The 17,862-nt window shown below is 43.3% G+C and overlaps 1 protein-coding gene across 1 annotated transcript in view; it reads left to right on the top strand.

The window, feature by feature from the left end:
• The first annotated feature begins 2,079 nt into the window (after positions 1-2,079).
• The window catches only part of KDR (kinase insert domain receptor), a 32,249-nt gene continuing 16,466 nt past the window's right edge, over positions 2,080-17,862 (top strand). Inside the window, exons 1-19 of the mRNA XM_050337833.1 lie at positions 2,080-2,233; positions 3,456-3,546; positions 4,029-4,225; positions 5,397-5,521; positions 5,829-5,997; positions 7,242-7,381; positions 7,604-7,772; positions 9,233-9,344; positions 9,438-9,601; positions 10,398-10,554; positions 11,640-11,760; positions 12,359-12,467; positions 13,203-13,547; positions 14,355-14,501; positions 14,666-14,797; positions 15,266-15,372; positions 15,804-15,939; positions 16,205-16,309; positions 17,540-17,653. Coding sequence (XP_050193790.1) covers positions 2,182-2,233; positions 3,456-3,546; positions 4,029-4,225; positions 5,397-5,521; positions 5,829-5,997; positions 7,242-7,381; positions 7,604-7,772; positions 9,233-9,344; positions 9,438-9,601; positions 10,398-10,554; positions 11,640-11,760; positions 12,359-12,467; positions 13,203-13,547; positions 14,355-14,501; positions 14,666-14,797; positions 15,266-15,372; positions 15,804-15,939; positions 16,205-16,309; positions 17,540-17,653 — 2,692 coding nt within the window. The 5' untranslated portion in view covers positions 2,080-2,181. The remainder of the gene's footprint in view (positions 2,234-3,455; positions 3,547-4,028; positions 4,226-5,396; positions 5,522-5,828; positions 5,998-7,241; positions 7,382-7,603; positions 7,773-9,232; positions 9,345-9,437; positions 9,602-10,397; positions 10,555-11,639; positions 11,761-12,358; positions 12,468-13,202; positions 13,548-14,354; positions 14,502-14,665; positions 14,798-15,265; positions 15,373-15,803; positions 15,940-16,204; positions 16,310-17,539; positions 17,654-17,862) is intronic.

Below are 17,862 nucleotides of genomic sequence, written 5' to 3'. Positions count from 1 at the left end.
GTTAAAAACACTTTGTGCTTTTGAAATATGCAGTTCCCTGTGGATGCCCAACAGTCACAACATGAAAACTCCTTGCTGCCAGCTGCTCAGTCCTCTGTGTGCACTGACCAGCCAAGAGGTTTGTGTTTGAGGGGTCAGCCTCCCTCGTTTACTTCCCTTCCTCAGGACACTGCAGGGGAGAAGGAGGCAGGGGACATGGCAAGTGCCAAAGGTCCTGGGGAAGGCTAGCATTCGTGTGTCTTGGCTTCGATATACTTAGGGCAAACAGTGGGTATTTGTTCCCATAACACTCAAGCATCAAAATAATTTTCAACAATTAAACCAGCCACCTCCCTTCAAAACACTCACTTTATAGCAATGACTGTGCATGAAAAGAGAGCCCAAGTGGTATTGCAGTAAGCTCTAGCAGCACATCATCTGACTAAATTTCAGAAGTCACTTGTTAAAATCAATATAGTGGCATATTTCTACAGTTGCATTTTGTAAGTTCATGTAGAAATCCAGAAAACACTAAAGTGAGCTACCAGTGATGTTACTGTGTTCTATAGATCCTTAATAACTTCATATAAATAGTTTTCAACTTACCCTTGTAATTTCTTTTTTTGTTGTTGACTAGCTCAGCTGCATTTGAGGCAAACGGTTCTTGCAGGTCATCCATCCCCTATCATTTTTTTTTCTCTTTGTAGTCAAACCCAACAAAACCAGCATCATCAAAAATAGTTATCAAAACTGTCTTTTTTTAGCACTAGGTACCCTTGGTTCTCACCAGGTATTTGTCACTAGCACAGAAACCTTATGTGCAGCGTAGTCTCAGCAAAGGTCAGTTGTTGAACTCACTGCCAGAATTCCCAAAATCACTTAGAAATATCGACGACCTGACCTGCAGTACAATGGATGTGGGGATATTAATGAAGGCTGCCAATATTCTGGTTTAAGAGCTCATAAGAATAACAAGTACATATTTTATTTGCATGGTGTCGACTTGCCTCTTGAATCACATGAGTCTTCTTTGACTTTCCATGGATTTTATTGGATCCCTGGGAAAAACTTGGCTTCTCCCACTCCCTGTATCTTTCTGTGAGCAACAGGGGTGTAATTTCAAAGGAAATTACACTCAACCTCCAGTACAGTAAAACAGCTGGAATTGCATTGCATGCAAAATAAAATCACTGCTTCATTAACTTAGTCATTTGTGGACCAACTCTTAAGCATATTTGCAGGGAAAGAGGAAAAGGTGACATATAAAAACACATATGTGTGTATGTGTGCACAGTCATGTATGCACTGTGTGTTTCTATTTACCTGATTATCTACCTGTTTAGCTATGTATCTCTCTTTGCAGATTTATTTACTTCTCCCAGAGGCTTTACAGTTATGCGTATGGATAATGAGTCAATAACCGTGTGTTTATTTTTCCTGAAGGAGAACCCCACAAATTTCTCTTTAACAGTCACTGTTTAGTAATTTTGATTAAAAGGTATAGTTCCAGTTGGGGGGGCTCATATTTGTGAAACAAACCCAACATTTGGTGTGAGATGGGAATGGTTACTGACGTGGGGAGCATCCCACAGAAAGCAGGATGTGCTGGGGAGTGGGAAGGTGACTCTCGCGGGCCGTTGTTGGATCCCATCAACTGAGATGTGGCCAGTTGGGGTGATGGGTCCATGCTACATGATTAGAAGACTCCCATTGTGCGGACTCAGCACCGACACCGTCCGACAAACCCGGTGGGATGAAGTCGCTGCCAGCAGGAAGATCAGCGTGTCCCACCGACAGTGGCCCATGGGGCTGGCACGGGGATCTTTTCTACTGAGGGGATTTTAAGAAACTCCAAAAACGCACACGACGAAGCACCAGACGACGCTGAATTTCAGTGTTGAGGCTCGCCTGCCGCCGAGCTGGAAGGAGGGAGAGCTCCTGGGGCCCCTCCAAACCAGGGCATCCCCGGCGGGATGCGCCGGGAGGACCGAGGGGGCGGGGCCACGGCGGGATGGGCGGGGCCTCGCCCCCCGAGCCCCGCCCCGGGCACAAGAGGGGCGGCGCCGCTCCCCGGGGTCCCGCATCCCCCGAGCCGTGCGGGGCGAGCGGAGCGGAGCAGTTTGGCTCGGCTTGGCTCGGCTCGGCTCGGTTGCCGTCCGGCAGAGGGTCCTCTTTGCTCCCCGCAGCCCCGGCGGCCGCGGGATGGAGCTCGGTGCGGCGCGGCTGCTGGCGGTCCTGCTGTGCCTGGCTCCCGGTAAGCCCTCGGGGATCCCCGCGGTCCCGTGTGTGTCGGGGAGCCGCCGGCGTCCGGCAGCCCCACGGGACCGCGAGGAGTGGGGTGGCGGAGATGAGCGGGTGCCGAGGGCGGCGCGGGTGCGGGTTTGCCGTGGAGTTGTCAGGGCTGGTTGAGCGGATGCATCAGTGCGAGCCCCGGGTGGGAAGGGACCCCCTGGCTGCGGGCTTGCCGACCTCTCCTGTCTTGCTCTCTCCTGTCCTGTCCTCTTGGTCTCTCCTGTCCGGCCGGCTGGTGCTGGCTCGTCGGAGAGGACTGCCTGCCATGGCATAGTGTCCTACTCGCTTGGCTCCAGCATCAGCTGCCGTTTCCGAGAGCAAAATGTCCCTGAAACCAAACGCGGGAAACCCGTCATCAGCGAAGAACCTGCTCGGAATGCAAGTGATTAAAGCACAGGGAAATACTAGCGAAGTAGGGAAGGTCGCGGTCTGTCCGCGCGTTCTCGTTGCCCGCTGTAGCCGGTCGAGCTGTCCCGGCTGGGGCTGCCGGCTTGCCCTGGTGAGGCGGGATTCCTGACGGTGATGGGAGCATCCACGGCGGACTGAAAATCGCTCTTTGTGGTACTCTCAGATGTTGCAGAGGCTGGGCTGGTGCCTCAGTGCAAGCACTGCCACCCAGATAGCCAGTGCCTCTGGGTGGGTGCGATGCAAGCCCCTGTGCTAATAGTCTGGTAGTAATAGATTTTTGCCGAACTGCTTAGGAGGAAAGAAATAACCTTAGGAGATCATGGGATCTCGAATTTGTGACAAACTTTAAAATAGTTTCTTCACATAATTCATTGGTCAGCAGTCTCAAAGAACTAAAGTATATTCAATTTATTGTAAGAAAAGTTGGTAATCCCCAAGGGAGTGAGATCATCACATGAAGGTTCACTTCGTTTCAATGTCCCACATCCTCTTGTTAGACCTTGAAGTTGGCAATGCAAGAAAACAGGAACTCCACCCTGGCTGGCTGAATTGTAGTGCTCTCCAGCTAGCTCCTGACCATCTGCCTTTGCTTCCTGTTATGACAGAGTTTTTGAACTTTTTGGGATATGTGAAAAGTCATTATTTACCCTTCACTGCTAAGTAGCTGATGTGAGTGTCCACTTAAAACATACTGCATATTCCTAGATATAATACTTTCCTGATTGAGTAGCATTTACTTTGCTTATTGAGTTGATTTAAATTACGTGTTTTTGCAGGTTTATTTATTTCTTTGGATCAGCCAACCCTTAGCATCCAAAAAGATGTCCTCACAATAACGGCAAATGACACACTAAATATTACTTGCAGGTAAGGACAAATCTGTTTAGCATGATTTTGATGATTGGTAATTTATGTAGAGAGTTTTTGTACAGAATCACAAATAATGTGATCTGTCATTACTCCTATTTCTCCCCACTCCCTTTGTACCCCCTGCCTCACTTTTCCCTGGCAGGCTTTAGAAATTGTCTGAGAGAGTTGTAACAAGAGAGAACTGGGGAGTGCAGGGTGGCTAGGAGGAGGAAGCATCAGCTGGGTCCTTGTGGAGCCCGCTGGTGAGCCGTACTCTCCATGCTCTCTTCTGGGTGCTTTGTCACTTAGATTCATCAGAATGTAAATTTCCAGCAGCTTCCTTATAGCTGTTGACAATAGGTTGATTTGACTTGATGCTCTGTGTGACAGGGTGAAGTCTGTTCCTGTCCATAGCGACTAGTGGGGCTGGGGTTCACCACCCAGATACCAGTACTGCTGCTTATCACATACATATGCTCCTCTAACATTTGCTTTCCCAGCGGTCAGAGGCCACTGGAGTGGTCCTGGCCAAGCAACCAGAGCAGTGCTGAGAAGCGTATCTCTGTGACAGACTGCAGTGATGGCCCCTACTGCAAGACACTTACTCTTCTCAAAGTCATTGGCAATGACACGGGGGACTACAGATGCCTTTACAGGGACAATCAGGCAGCTACAACCATTTATGTTTATGTTCAAGGTAAGTGCTTACACAGCTCTCAGGTGTCTTTTTCCATAGCTTTAAGACAAAAAAGGCATATCAAGTGTCTCAAAACAGTTCTGATGCTAGAATGTATTAATCCTAGAACTTTTGATCCTGTGAAACTTTTTCCTTGTTTTCATGTTGAGTAATTAAGTGTCAGTATTCTAGTTGCCCTCAACACAAAAGCAAAGCCTTTGTACTTATAATTTGAACTGACTTACTGTATGCAGTACATGGTCTGCTATTCTCCTTCACCCAGAATTTAGCATACATACCTCCACTGAGCTCTGAGCCTGTCCTCATGAGTGCAGAGCTATTACTGACCTGAGCAGGAGTTTTTTATGAGAGAGGATTACAGAGATTCTGCATTTGTTAAAAAATGGCAGATCCAATCCCATTTACAATTTGTACTGATACCATTAAATAACCTCAAAAAGCCACCCAAACCCCAAAACATAAACTTCCATACATTTGCTGACTGTGGTGGTAAAACCTATTTATGCTGTAAGAGCTCAGTTTTCAAACTCAGGCTGTGAGTTTTGCTGGCGGCAGTGCAGCTGAGTGTCACAGACACTGAAAAGCCTCCCGTTATACGCTCAGCTTCAGTATGTGCATCCACTGAGGCTTCTGCCTTTTTTGCACTTACGGCTTCACCCTCATTTCCATATGTGTCCTGTTTCCTTTTCATTGTTAACTTAAAGTTACCATTTTGAGAAATGAAATGATATTATGTACATGAGTTACCTTGTTTTATATCATGAAGTTACTTTTTTTTTGTCTGACTTTGAAAAGGATGCTGCCATCAGGGGACCCAATGTAACATGTCACTACTTTTAACTGATATTTCCTGTAATACTTATGCAAGGAAAGTCATGCTAGGGTAAATCAGTTTTTTGTTGGCAAAAGGACTGCAGTGGCAGGAAGCCATTTTCCAAAGTGTGCACTGCTGCTGATAACCATTTTGAGAATACCGATATTCTAAGTCTGGGGGATGGGGTGTCTATCAAAATATGTACTCCTCATTTAGTCTTATTATTTCAATGTTTCACCACATAGAAAATAATAAAACTGATTTGAGAAAATTGAACAGGGAAAGAACAAAACTGCAAAAGTTTTCTCCATGATCATGTGACAAGTAAGTCCACTTATCAATTAAATATTCTTCTAGATTACAGATCGCCGTTTGTGACTTCAGTTAGTGATCAGCTTGGCATTGTGTACATCACTAAGAATAAAACTGTAGTAGTGCCGTGCCTTGGAACTGTATCAAATCTCAATGTATCTCTACATGCGGTAAGGAAAGAGCTTGTTATTTTTTCAAAAGTTACTTGAAATCACTGCGGCATAAATACATTGCTTGAAGTATAAATATGTTTCTTAAAAACTTCTTTCCATCCTTGGGAATTTTACAGCCTGTGGTTGCAAGGTGAGTGCTGTAACTGTACTCGTCTATGGTCCTGTGCCTTCAAAGTGCATACCAATTGCCTGAGCTGGGATGTTAAAAGGGGGACCGTGCGGTTATGGAAAATGTTGGAGGTGAAAATTCAGGGTTGTTTGATTTGTGAAATCTGACTGTATATTTTATCAACATTTCAAACAGAAATATCCAGAAAAGATATTTGTTCCTGATGGTAAATCCATTTCGTGGAATAATAAAAAAGGCTTCACTATACCCAGTCATTTAATCAACTATGCGGGCATGGTCTTCTGTGAAGCTAAAATAGATGATGAAAGCTACCAGTCTGTGATATACATAGTCGCAGTTGTAGGTAAGCCAAAGTTTTTTATTTCTCTGTAGCCAATGTTCTTTCTCTTGCTACAGCATACTGAACCAATTACATTCAGTTGGACACTAGGTTATTCAATACTGACAATGCAGCTAATGCAAAATGGATGTTGAGATATATATTACTTTTCTTTTAAATGCAATGTATTGTGTTCTTTCTGGTTGATCGTTGGGTTAAGTGCTTCTATTTTTAGTGTTTTACATAAATGCCAGGGATTTTAATGGTTTGGTGGGGGGTTTTTTCTGACAATGCAAGCCTGTTTCCTAAAATCAGTTATCCAGGATGCAAGTCATAGTTGAGGGGAACTAGAGGCAAGCATCCATCAGCAGCAGATGGAAAGAAATTGCTCTGAGGGGGTACCAAGGGAAGGGGGGTGATCCGAAGGTCGCACTAAGGGCTGGGTTGTCTTATCTCCTTAAAGACCTGTGTCCCAACTCTCACAGGGGTTTGTGCTCTCCTGGTATATTTTGTCAGTTGCTCATCAAAACCCAGAAATAACACAATGATTCTGTGGAGGCTTAAGCCTGAGCTGAAACTCAGCAACTATTTCTCTTTTAGCTGAGGACACAGTGACCATTTCAAGTGTCCAAATGGCACCAAGGCACTCTTGCCTGACTTGTCAGGAAGGCATAGCAGCCCTCTGCTCTTTACTCTGTGCAGCAGGTGCTTGCTTGTCTACCAAATTCACAAGTCCCCACTCTGATTTGGAGAAAATTCAGAATGTCTGTAGAACTTTTGCATTCAGAATATTCTGTTCTGAAATATTTTAAATATTTTATTGCACAAAGTAAATTTTGGATAATCTTGTGAATGCCCAACTGTTATTTTATATAAAGTTCTTGCTTGCTGTTGGGGATGGGTATGCATCTCCTTTAGTTTTAGTTCTCATAAGGATAAGAAAATTGTGTCTAAAGCAGAGGAACTGTGTGTGTCACAGTTCCCTGCCTGCTCCCACCACTGATGGGCCTATGATCAAGTGTATACATCCTACTGTGTCACTGTCTGACACAGCTCTCTGCTGGGAAATGCTCAGGGTGGGCACATCCCTTCTCTTCAGGCTCCTTTGTACACCCATCATCATGCTGCACTGGGGCATCGAGGGGCTTTTTTGTAGCTGGGGTTTCAGGGGGAATTTTGGTGGATTGATCTGGGAAATTTGGTGCTGAGTGCCATAAAGAAACCTTTTCTTACCTCCATGTTTTGTGTGTGCCTTTTTCTGCCTCTAGGATACCGAATTTATGACCTGACAATGAACCCCCACTCCCAAGTAGAGCTGGCAGTGGGAGAAAAACTTGTTCTCAATTGCACTGTAAGGACAGAGCTGAATGTAGGAATTGATTTTAAATGGGACTACCCTTCCATCAAGGTAAAGTCATAATAACTTACACGTGCCCACATCACAACAAAATTTGATTTAGGTATAATGTCACTTCCCCCTTAAAATGTTGACAAAGCAGATGATAATACAAAAGAAATTGCTGGTGTATTGTATACAAGTATGCAAGTATATTTGTATACAAGTGTGCAAAAGGTGGCAGAAGGAATAACAATGACATTTCCAAACACCTCTGTCTTTTATCTATTACAGGAAAAACGTGCCACTATTAGGGATGTAAAGACCACTGCAGGAGAAATAAAGAAGTTTGTAAGCACACTCACCATTGACAGTGTGTCCTTAAGCGACAAAGGTCGATACACTTGCGCAGCATCCAGTGGTCGTATGAACATGAAAAACAGCAGTGACTTCATTATCCATGGTATGACATCTTCTGCTTCAGTTTTGTTTGTTGTTTTAGATTCAGGATTAGTTACTGGGATGCAGAAGGTGATGAATCAAATGACCCAAATGAACCAAACTATGGCTGCAGTATTTTCTCTTGCAACTACTATGCGATTACTTTTTATACCACAATCTTAGCTAGTAAGGTTTCAAAGGGTGCTGTGTGTTAGTGAAAGCTGTAGAATCCCATTGGAAAGTGGGCAGTAAACTAAACTGGTATAAGACTCTGATTCTCTTCAGTGTTGACATTCCTAAGGTCCTGTAAAGCTGAATTTGTGTAGGTGGCTTTGTATAAGGCTGCCTATTCTCACCGTTGGTGACCTTAAGCTAGATTTTGGTGGCTCTGCAAGACAGGAGTCTGGGTCAGCATGAATGAAGCTAGGAAAATAAAACTTTCAGCTTTTACGTTATGAATAGATTAATCAAATGGAGTTTGGGTCATACGGAAATGATGCATAGGAAACAACTTTGGCTAAGTGCATAGATAAGTACGAGGCCACATCCTACAGCCTGTTCTCAAGCCCCTGTTGGGCACAGCCCCAGCAGCTCCATTGGTTTTCTTCTAGAAAAAAATTGCCAGCATGAGAATGGCTCATTTTTAATCACTGAGTCAGACAAAGGAGTTTATATTTTGGAGGAGACTGGTTTTCCTGAAGTTCTGATTTCAGGGGCCAGAATATTAATGACCCTTTTTAAATAAACCAAAAAACTTTCAAAATTATTACAGGCACAGTGATTCAAGATATACTGAATTTTCTCCTGGCTTCTTTGTTTTGATCCAGGAGCCAAAATGAGATTGTGTGCTATACTGAGTGTACCAGACACTAAGTCTGTACCATCCTAAATCTGAGTCAAAAGGGTAATTGAGTCAAAAGCCTAATCACTGTCTGAATGCAAGTTCACAGATATTCACAGATATTCACAGAATATTCTGAGTTGGAAGGGACCCCCAAAGTTTATAATTTATACCAAGTAATGTAAACAATTTCAAAATCCTCTGTGACTGCAGTGGTTCAAATACATACTTGAAAAGAGGCTGAAAGTATCTAACTTTATCATACTGTAGTTTTGAATACTTTGATTTCTTGGAACGAGTATATTGAGTAGAGTTTTATGATATATCTGTATATATGTATACAGGTCTGACACTAGGTCTGACAGCTGGCATACCATCCTGAGAGCTGAGACCTGTCTCTGCTTTCCAGAGCTTCTTGGTGGGGGATCTGGTCTGTTCCTCTGTGTGAAGAAAAGGACTAGGTTTTCACCGTGGCATCTTTTCAGAGCCCAGTTTGGAGCCAACTGTGCTTTTCCAGTGACATCTTGTCACTAGCTTCTATTTGTCATCTCCTGTTAAGTGCTAACCCAAATGGAGAGCACTTACACTTTTGTCCATGTGGAAAGACCATTTAGTTTAATTTTTTTTTTTTTCCCATCCAGAAAGTCCTTTTATTAATCTGGAGAGAATGGAGAATGTGATTGAGACAAGGCTAGGTGACACAGTCAAAATTCCTGTAAAGTTTAAAGGATATCCTTCACCAGAGGCTAAATGGTAAGAACTGGCATATAATATGTTTGAGAAACTGAGCTGTTCTTGGTTAAAAAAAAATCTTTAAATATTCAAAGCACTCTATATTTTCTTCAGGTATAAAAATGGAAAAGCCATCAATGCAAATCATACAGTTAAACTTGGATACACATTAGTGATCACTGCAGCAGCTGAAAGGGATGCTGGGAATTACACAGTCGTCCTTACAAACCCTATTAACAAGATGCAGAAAAGACATACGTTTGCCCTGCTAGTGAATGGTAAGTGGAATACCAAAGAGGTGCCTCTCTTTCACGTGTGGATGTGGTATACTATCATCCCTAGGCTTAAATTCATCCCATAGCTCCGAAGATTTAAGTGCCAAAGAACAGCACTTGAACCTCTGCCCTGGGAGGACAGAGGTGGCCCATCTCTCCCGGCTCTAGGATGTGCCAGTCAAGAGGCTGTAGACTCCTGGTGTTGGGATGATACTTTGTATGTTTTGGTTTGGGTTTTTTTCTGTATATTATTCTTTGCCTCTGTGTCCTGCTCTTTTCCTGCTCTTCTTGCTGGTTGTGCTGGTGGAGTCCTCCTCCACCCCGCTCCATCCTGGCCCAGTCCTGCCTCACCCATCCTTCCTGCCTCACACAGGCTATCCCCCCTCTGCTGTCCCACCCTGTACAACCCTCCTCCTCCTCCTCTACCTCCTCCTTTCTGGTACCCAGGAAGCAGCCTATACTTTGAAGACAGCAGGTCTTGAAAAGGGCAGTGAGGCTACGTGCAGTGGAATCAGGCCTGGGGAATAATATACATTTAGGGCATGGTGGTGAGAGTCCAGGGGCTGCATTTTTAACCATGGAGTAATGAAGGGAGATTTTATAGGAGATCCTAAGTATTGTATGTTGAGGTCCTGATCCTCAAAGTGTTGGGCAGGTTTATTGCTTCCCAACAAGTCCTTGAAAATGCTCTGCGTTGCACCTGGATGTGGGTCATGGTGTGAATTATTCACCATGGGTCTAATGCATGCATGCTGGGGAGCAATTAGCAGGAGGTGTAACCTGCTGCTCTCTCCTGCAGTCCCCCCCCAGATTGGCGAGAACGCGCTGATGGCCCCTGTGGACTCCTACAAGTACGGCTCGACACAGGCACTCACCTGCACAGTCTACGCTGTCCCACCGCCCACCGCCATCCTCTGGCACTGGCAGCTGGAGGAGGAGTGCACATTCAGCCCCCAGTGAGTGCCAAGTCCTTGCAATCCTCTGCAGCGTATGTAGGTCTTGAGGGATGGTTGGGTTGGGTTGGGGTTTTTTTGGGTGCCTCCTTTATTCAGGCTTGTTACTCGGTGCAAACCCAATGGCCAATGAAGAAAAGATTGTTGTATTTAATTTGCAGATTGTTGCAGGCAGGCTCTGCCAAGGTCATTGTTGTTGGCAGAGGGAAGGGCCACCCACAGCGAGGTTCCGGCAGTGCCTGCACTGTTGCTGTCATGCTCTCTTGAAGGGCATCTCGACTTGCATGGGGTTTCAAATGCAGCTGTTTGTGTACCCTCCCCTCAGATATCCCCGTGGGCTGCAGGCCCAAAACTCCATCCCAAACAGAGGAAATTTGCTGTTTATGCTAATTACAGGTCCTTGCGGTGTTTTTTTTCTTACACTCAAGTGCTGAATGTGATGGTGCTCTTTATCTGTGTGAAAGTGTATCTCAGAGGAAGTGCACTGATTGATGTTGTGGAATGATAGAGAGAGTGCCTGACTGAGATTCACGCAGCTTCTCTTATCTGGGCCTGCCATAAGCCCAGATTTCCTTTTAAAAAAAAAAAAAAAAAGAGGCCAGCGAAAAAAAAAGCATTCTTCTTTCCTGTTGTTGTTTTTAAAATGATTCCACTAGTTTCTTCCTTTGGTGCCTGGTTGCTTCCTACACAATGGCTACTGTCCTCAAGAAATTCTTGTAGGGAGTTCAGCAATTTCTATGTCTCTCTGTCTTCCTTTGAACTAAATCAATTTGAGTCATCCATTTGTGAATGGAGGTTTGTTCCCAGAATAGCTGCTTTCCTCCAAGCATCACGATTAAGCTGACACAGGCAGATTAATTAGGAAATTCACCTTTAGGCTTGGGGCGTCCTTGCTTTACAAAGGATGAAAGTCTCAGAATATGGGGTGCAATTTAATAGAGATGTTTCCAGAAACACTCCCAGATGCAGGGTATGGCCAGTGATGCATCTGACTTAAAAAATCTGTATATTATAAGAAGCACACAAAATCACTCTCTTGAAGGGCAAACATTTGTCTTATCTAATGCATATGTCTACTTTTATTTCAGGAAAGTTCGCTCAGGAGCCAATCCATATGCATGCAAGAAATGGAAAGTCATCTCAGAGAGAAAGGGTGGGAATCAGATTGAAATTAAGAACCGAGTCGTTACTATTGCTGGGAAAACAAAGGTTAGCATATTTTATTTTCTCTTGGTTGGAAATGATTAACCCTGTTCAGCAGTCCTTGTGTCTGGAAATATATCCCTAGAGACTCTTTTCACCTATTGTTAAAATTTGGGATCTACTCTCAGCTAGCCCTGAAAGCTCCTACTAAAGCCAAGAGGTAGAGATATACTCTTTCAGATCCTTTGGACACTGACCTGAAGGGAGTTTCCATTGAGGAACATAACTTACTTAAGATTTCAGTGCTTACCTTTTAGTGGTCTGAAGTTAGATGAGTTAATCTTGCCAATTAACTTTAATAGAGAGAAACTGGAGAGACTGAAGAGCAGAAAAAGTTGTGGGTGCAGCATCTGTTAACACCTATACCAAAGTCCACCTTCTGGCAGGCTGCTTTTTCCTGTTTTCTGTTGCCTGATTGTTACACATTTACGGACAAAAATGTGAACTTCAGGATGGGCTGTGCTCCTACCATGTCTTGGATTTGTGCTTTGGAGGGATTTTTGATTGTGCAGACAACTGCAGAGCCCTTTGCCAAGCTGTTGAGGTGATCAGGCATACTTTAGGACTGATAACAGCATGAAATTGCTTGATTGTTCTTTTGCAGACTGTGAGCACCCTCGTGATTCAAGCAGCGAATGTATCTGCTTTGTACAGATGTATGGCTACAAACAGGGCTGGGTCAAGTGAGAGAGTGATCTCCTTCCATGTGACCAGTAAGTGTACCCTGTTGAGGACTGCCATGTTAAAATAATGTTATTTCATCTGTTTCAGGCACTTCAACACTGGTTTTTCCTATCCTTTATAAAATCCTTTAATTCTGTAGGATTTTAGGTTTTCCTGAGGTTTTCTTTAGGCAGCCTTCAAAGTCACTGCCTAATTTGAGCCAAGTGATTAGTTCAACTGGTATCAGTGGAGTGGTGGTCCTGTGAAAACGATGCAAAATGGGCACTGTTTTCCCAAGAGTGATTATTGTTGGCCTTTCGCAGTCACTTAAAAGAGCTACAGAGAAATCATGGTAGTGTCACAAAATGAGTAAAGACTCTAAGAGCTAAGACTAAAATTTCCAAAACCAGTGGCAAAGAGCTTCTGTTCTTAAAAATCAGTCCCCATATTCCCGTGCCAAAATTTATTTTAATCCAAATAAAAATGGGCTATAAGATAGTGCTAAGAACTGTCTTCAGTTGCTATAAGTTTCTATGGGAAGAGTAACTTTATTCATTACTCAGGCCTTCCTTTGATCTATTTGAAATGTATTGCTTTTAATGAGATTGTACTCCTTAGCTAATTGATTAGTTGACTGATTGATTGGTTTTTTTCAGCCTTTTTTTTCTCATTTACAACTAGATAGCATGACAAAAAGTATGTATTTCCAAAATTACTTTTTCAAGTTAACATTAGCCACAAAATGCGCAACCAAATAGGAATTTCTTTTACTTTTTAACTTTCAGGGGGTCTTGAAATTAGTCTCCAGCCTCGGAATCAACTGACAGAGAAGGATAACATGTCCTTGCAATGCACAGCAGATAAATTCACCTTTGAGAAGTTGGCATGGTACAAACTCAGCACTCATGTTTCACAGACTCCCTTCGGAGGACTGCCCATGCCTGTTTGCAAAAACCTCAATGCTCTCCAGAAGCTGAACGAGACAGTTTCAAATACCAATGGTGAAAATGTCACCTTAGAGCTCATCCTTCGTAACATCTCCCTCCAGGATGGAGGGGACTATGTTTGCATTGCTCAGGACAAAAAAGCTAAAACACAGCACTGCCTAGTGAAGCACCTCACTGTTCAAGGTAGGGATCTCTTACTGTGAACAAAAATGAGTGGCTGTGCATGAAAATAACTGCAGTAGTGTCAGTTTTTGGTATCTTCAGGCTTTGTATATGTTTGCTTTATGGTGCGCTCAGTTTATTAAATAGTTTTAGACTGTTATTGTAACGTGCACTTCTGGGGCAGTTCACAGTCCCCAGGCAGCAGGGACTATTTCATGAGTACCAGTGAGGAAACACTGACAGAGACACTGTGCTGTGCACAGTGAGTTTGGCCTCTTCACAAGTAATGGCATGTGTTTAGCTCAATAACTTCTCCACTTCACTTTTCAAAACACACTTTTTTCTGTAGGTCTACATGCACGTGTGCATTCACAGCGTTAATGCTACTGCTTTGTGTCACTGACTCTTGAGTCTGAAGCAGTGTCTATAATTTAAAACTGCCATGAAGTGGTACAGGTATTCAGGCACAAGCAATGCGAGCTGATAATCAGTCAGCTTTGCACACAAATAGTGATGACTTAGCTTTGGGACCTAGATGTCTAGGTTGATTATGCGTTTTCACGGCCTATCCTGAATGGACATTTAATGGATCAACAGTATCAGACCTCTTGCCATGGCCATGGAGATAGAAACGTGAAGGAAGCAATTTCTCAACTATTCCCTCTTCCCTCAGCAGTCTAAGCAGTTACAAACCCATTAGAGCAGGTTATATCAACACTGTTGAAATTTTCTTGGCTATTATGTTTTTATCACGTCATGTGGAATTTTAACTATGATCTGGAGTTGTTTTCAATGGTCTGTAATTTTATCGTATTTGTAAACCAACAGAACCCACAGCACCCACACTTGTAGGAAATCTGGAAAATCAAACAACAAATGTTGGTGAAACTATAGAAGTGTCATGCACAGTGAATGGCATTCCTCCTCCAATTATCACGTGGTTTAAAAATAACGAGACCCTTGTGGAAGATTCAGGTGAGGATTGCTCCTTTGCTATTATCATTTAAAGGCTTCCTTTCCTGGGACTCACTGCTGATGTTCACCATGGAAAGTTTAATTTTGAATTTTTAACAAAAAGTGGCATAAAAAAGTGGCATAAAAATGGCATAAAAAGAACTAAGAATCATATTTTTTTCCAGGCATTGTTTTGAAAGATGGAAACAAAACACTAACCATACGCCGAGTGAGGAAAGAGGATGGAGGGCTATACACCTGCCTTGCATGCAATATCCTTGGATGCAGTAAAGCAGTGGCTTTTTTCTCAGTGGAAGGTTAGTGTTAGCTTCTTTGTAAACCACGTTTTTTCATGCCACAGCTGAATCATGTCAATAGACAAGGGAGAGATTGTTCTCTGGGTCATTCTCACAGCACTTTATTTACTATATGATGGAGGTGCTTTTTGGTTTCTGGAGAAACAGTAGTTAATTTGGGGTACTTCAAAACAATTATTTCTATTCAAAATGTGAGATTTTAGTTTTTTACATTTACCAAGGGTCCAGACACTGTCCTTGAAACAAAGTTGATACTGAGAAATTGGGTGATGTGCAAAACAGCATGAAACCGTAATATTCCAACACAACCCGCCAAGCTTTTTATTTTGTTTTGCTTTCGTTTCCTTGCTCCATGTTGCACTTTTAAAACGAACCTTCTGAACAAGGACCTCCATTCTTTACTTTAATGAATGAACAAAACAAATATGCTTCCAACTATCACTCAAATATTCATTTATTTCTTCCCAGGCGCTGAAGAGAAAACAAATCTGGAGCTCATTATCCTCGTTGGCACTGCAGTGATTGCCATGTTCTTCTGGTTGCTTCTTGTAATCATCCTCCGAACCGTTAAGCGGGTAATGAAAAAATTCTCATACTGTCCTATCAGCACTGGTCTTGCATGACAAATGAGAGCTGACTTGAGGCCTTTTGTGTTGCTTCTTTCCATTGTTCTAAAATCAACAGACACATTTTTTCACTCCATGCCATAACATTCTTGCCTGGAACCCAGGGCACAGAAATTTGTTTTTAATTGAACAGGCCCTCGCAAGAGAAAAAATGTTTCATTTGATTTTGTTTATTAAAAAAAAAAAAAAAGAAAAAAAGAAAAAAAAAAGAAAAAAGTGCAAGTAATTAACAGTGATCACACTTATGATGACATGGTGTAGGGAAACAGTAGCCTGGCATTTCTGGGAACTAATGAAACACTACAAAGTGATAAAATGGCACTTTGCCTGCACATTGCCAGCAAAAAATCTGTGCAACTGCAACTAATACCATTTTCCAGGCCAACGGAGGGGACATGAAGACTGGCTACTTGTCAATCATCATGGATCCTGATGAAGTCCCTATAGACGAGCACTGTGAACGGCTCCCGTATGATGCCAGCAAGTGGGAGTTTCCCAGAGACCGGCTAAAGCTAGGTATGTCTTCACTGCATGAGCCATTTAGTGATATTGCAGCCAGCCCTATGCTGGGGGCTGTTTCATGAAGGTCCTGGCTTGCCATGGGGCTGCCCTGCTGCAGGATCCCCAGGTGGACTCTGTGTACCCATAGAATATGATGCATCCTTTCTACATTATAAGATCTTTGTTAATGTCTGATACCCCAACTCAGTTTGGAGTTGCTTTTTATTCTACACCTTTTGCCCGCTGTGCCAAGCAAATACATTTATGTTCTCACTTCAAGGTAAACCTCTTGGGCGTGGAGCTTTTGGCCAGGTCATAGAAGCAGATGCATTTGGGATTGACAAAACTGCTACCTGCAAAACAGTGGCCGTCAAAATGCTTAAAGGTAAAAATAATGACTAAAACTTCACCTTGTATACACAATATAGGGAAATTGTCAATACTACAATCAGTAGATTAAAAAAAAAAAAAAATCAAAATGTTTGTACCAGTAGTTATACAAGTTTAGCTTAGCAGTTGTTACCGTGAAGCAATTATTAGGGGAAGTACATGCCTTTCCCTCACAAATAACTGGAGCACTGTGACTATGGTTTCATAGCCATTGCTTTATGGTTCTACTCAGGTTCAGAAGATAAAGTTGCTCCTGCAATCAATTTTGTGTACATTTTTGCCTTATGTGTCTTGGTGGGGAGCTTTCTGCAAGTCTCTAGACAATGGCTTAGGCACGCTCCAAAATGAGCTGTAGTTTGGAATAGCTTTCTCCTCACTTTAAATCATATTATACTGCCTCACATTTGCCACAGAAATGTTGAAATGTGCGGTTCCCACACATGTTATTCCTAAAAAAGACATAACTGGTACAGCAAAATGGGTCTACTAGCACCTGGGGGTCTGTCTTCCACCCTGTGCTGTACTGGAAGAAGGACGAGAAAGACAAGGGATTTCTATGGTGCAGTGTGAGCAGTCAGAAGCACACTGTTCTATGTGTTGCAGAGCTGTTGCAGACTCGTTGCAATGGGATGAACATGCCGTACTCTCAGTAAAAATTGGAAAACCCTGTCCCTCCATCTTCCCAGTGCTCAGGCAACCATCAGAGAGATGCCTCCTCTGCCCCTCTCTCTCCAGTGCTTCAGCTCTTTCCTCTTCCCCTTCTATATCTGGGCAATGAGGATGCCAGCCATGTCTCCAGGCTTTTGGTGAGGCTGCAGGCATGTTTGGCCCTGGCTCTGTCTCCCCCAGTCTGTGGACCCATTGGACCTTAGGATGGACCCCAGCAACGACTATGGGACAATGTTTCTGTGAGGGTCAAACAACAGAGTACAAACTGTTCAAAAGATCTGTAGGAAAAAAGATGTTTGCTAACCTGGGTTGTTTGTGTCCCTGTTCTCATGTACTGCCTTTGGCAAGCTTTGGGAAACATTTAAAAGCAGAGCAAACCCAACCCTGTCAGGCATGTGCCTAGTTTTCATCACTGCCTTGCAGCATAGCTGACCCAGACTACCAGCCAACAAGGCTTCTCACGAGATGGGCTGGATAAAGAAGAGAAGAGAATGGGGAGGAGGGCAGAACCTTCCTGTCTGCGATGCTCCTGATCTGTGTTGTTTTACCTCTGCAGAAGGGGCAACCCATAGTGAGCACAGAGCACTCATGTCAGAGCTGAAGATACTCATTCATATTGGTCATCATCTCAATGTTGTCAATTTACTTGGAGCCTGCACTAAGCCAGGAGGTGAGTAACTTCTCAGTGGGTGTTAAAGAAAACCCTATTTCTGCCATTTCTGCTATATAGAAAATTGAGTTTCAAAATTAAGGGTTGGAAGAAATAATCCTTTTAAAAAAAATCTGATAAGGGTGAGCAGGTCCAAAGGTGGAATAAGGGCTCAGAAGCCCTGGGTTCAACCTGCAGTTCCATTCCTTAGTTGTTCTATCACTTTGGTT

The sequence above is a fragment of the Myiozetetes cayanensis genome, unplaced genomic scaffold (assembly GCF_022539395.1).
Source record: "Myiozetetes cayanensis isolate MyiCay16 unplaced genomic scaffold, myiCay2020 scf7, whole genome shotgun sequence".
NCBI lineage: Eukaryota > Metazoa > Chordata > Aves > Passeriformes > Tyrannidae > Myiozetetes > Myiozetetes cayanensis.
Note: the sequence above shows the minus strand (reverse complement) of the source record. Positions and strands in the feature narration are given on the sequence as shown.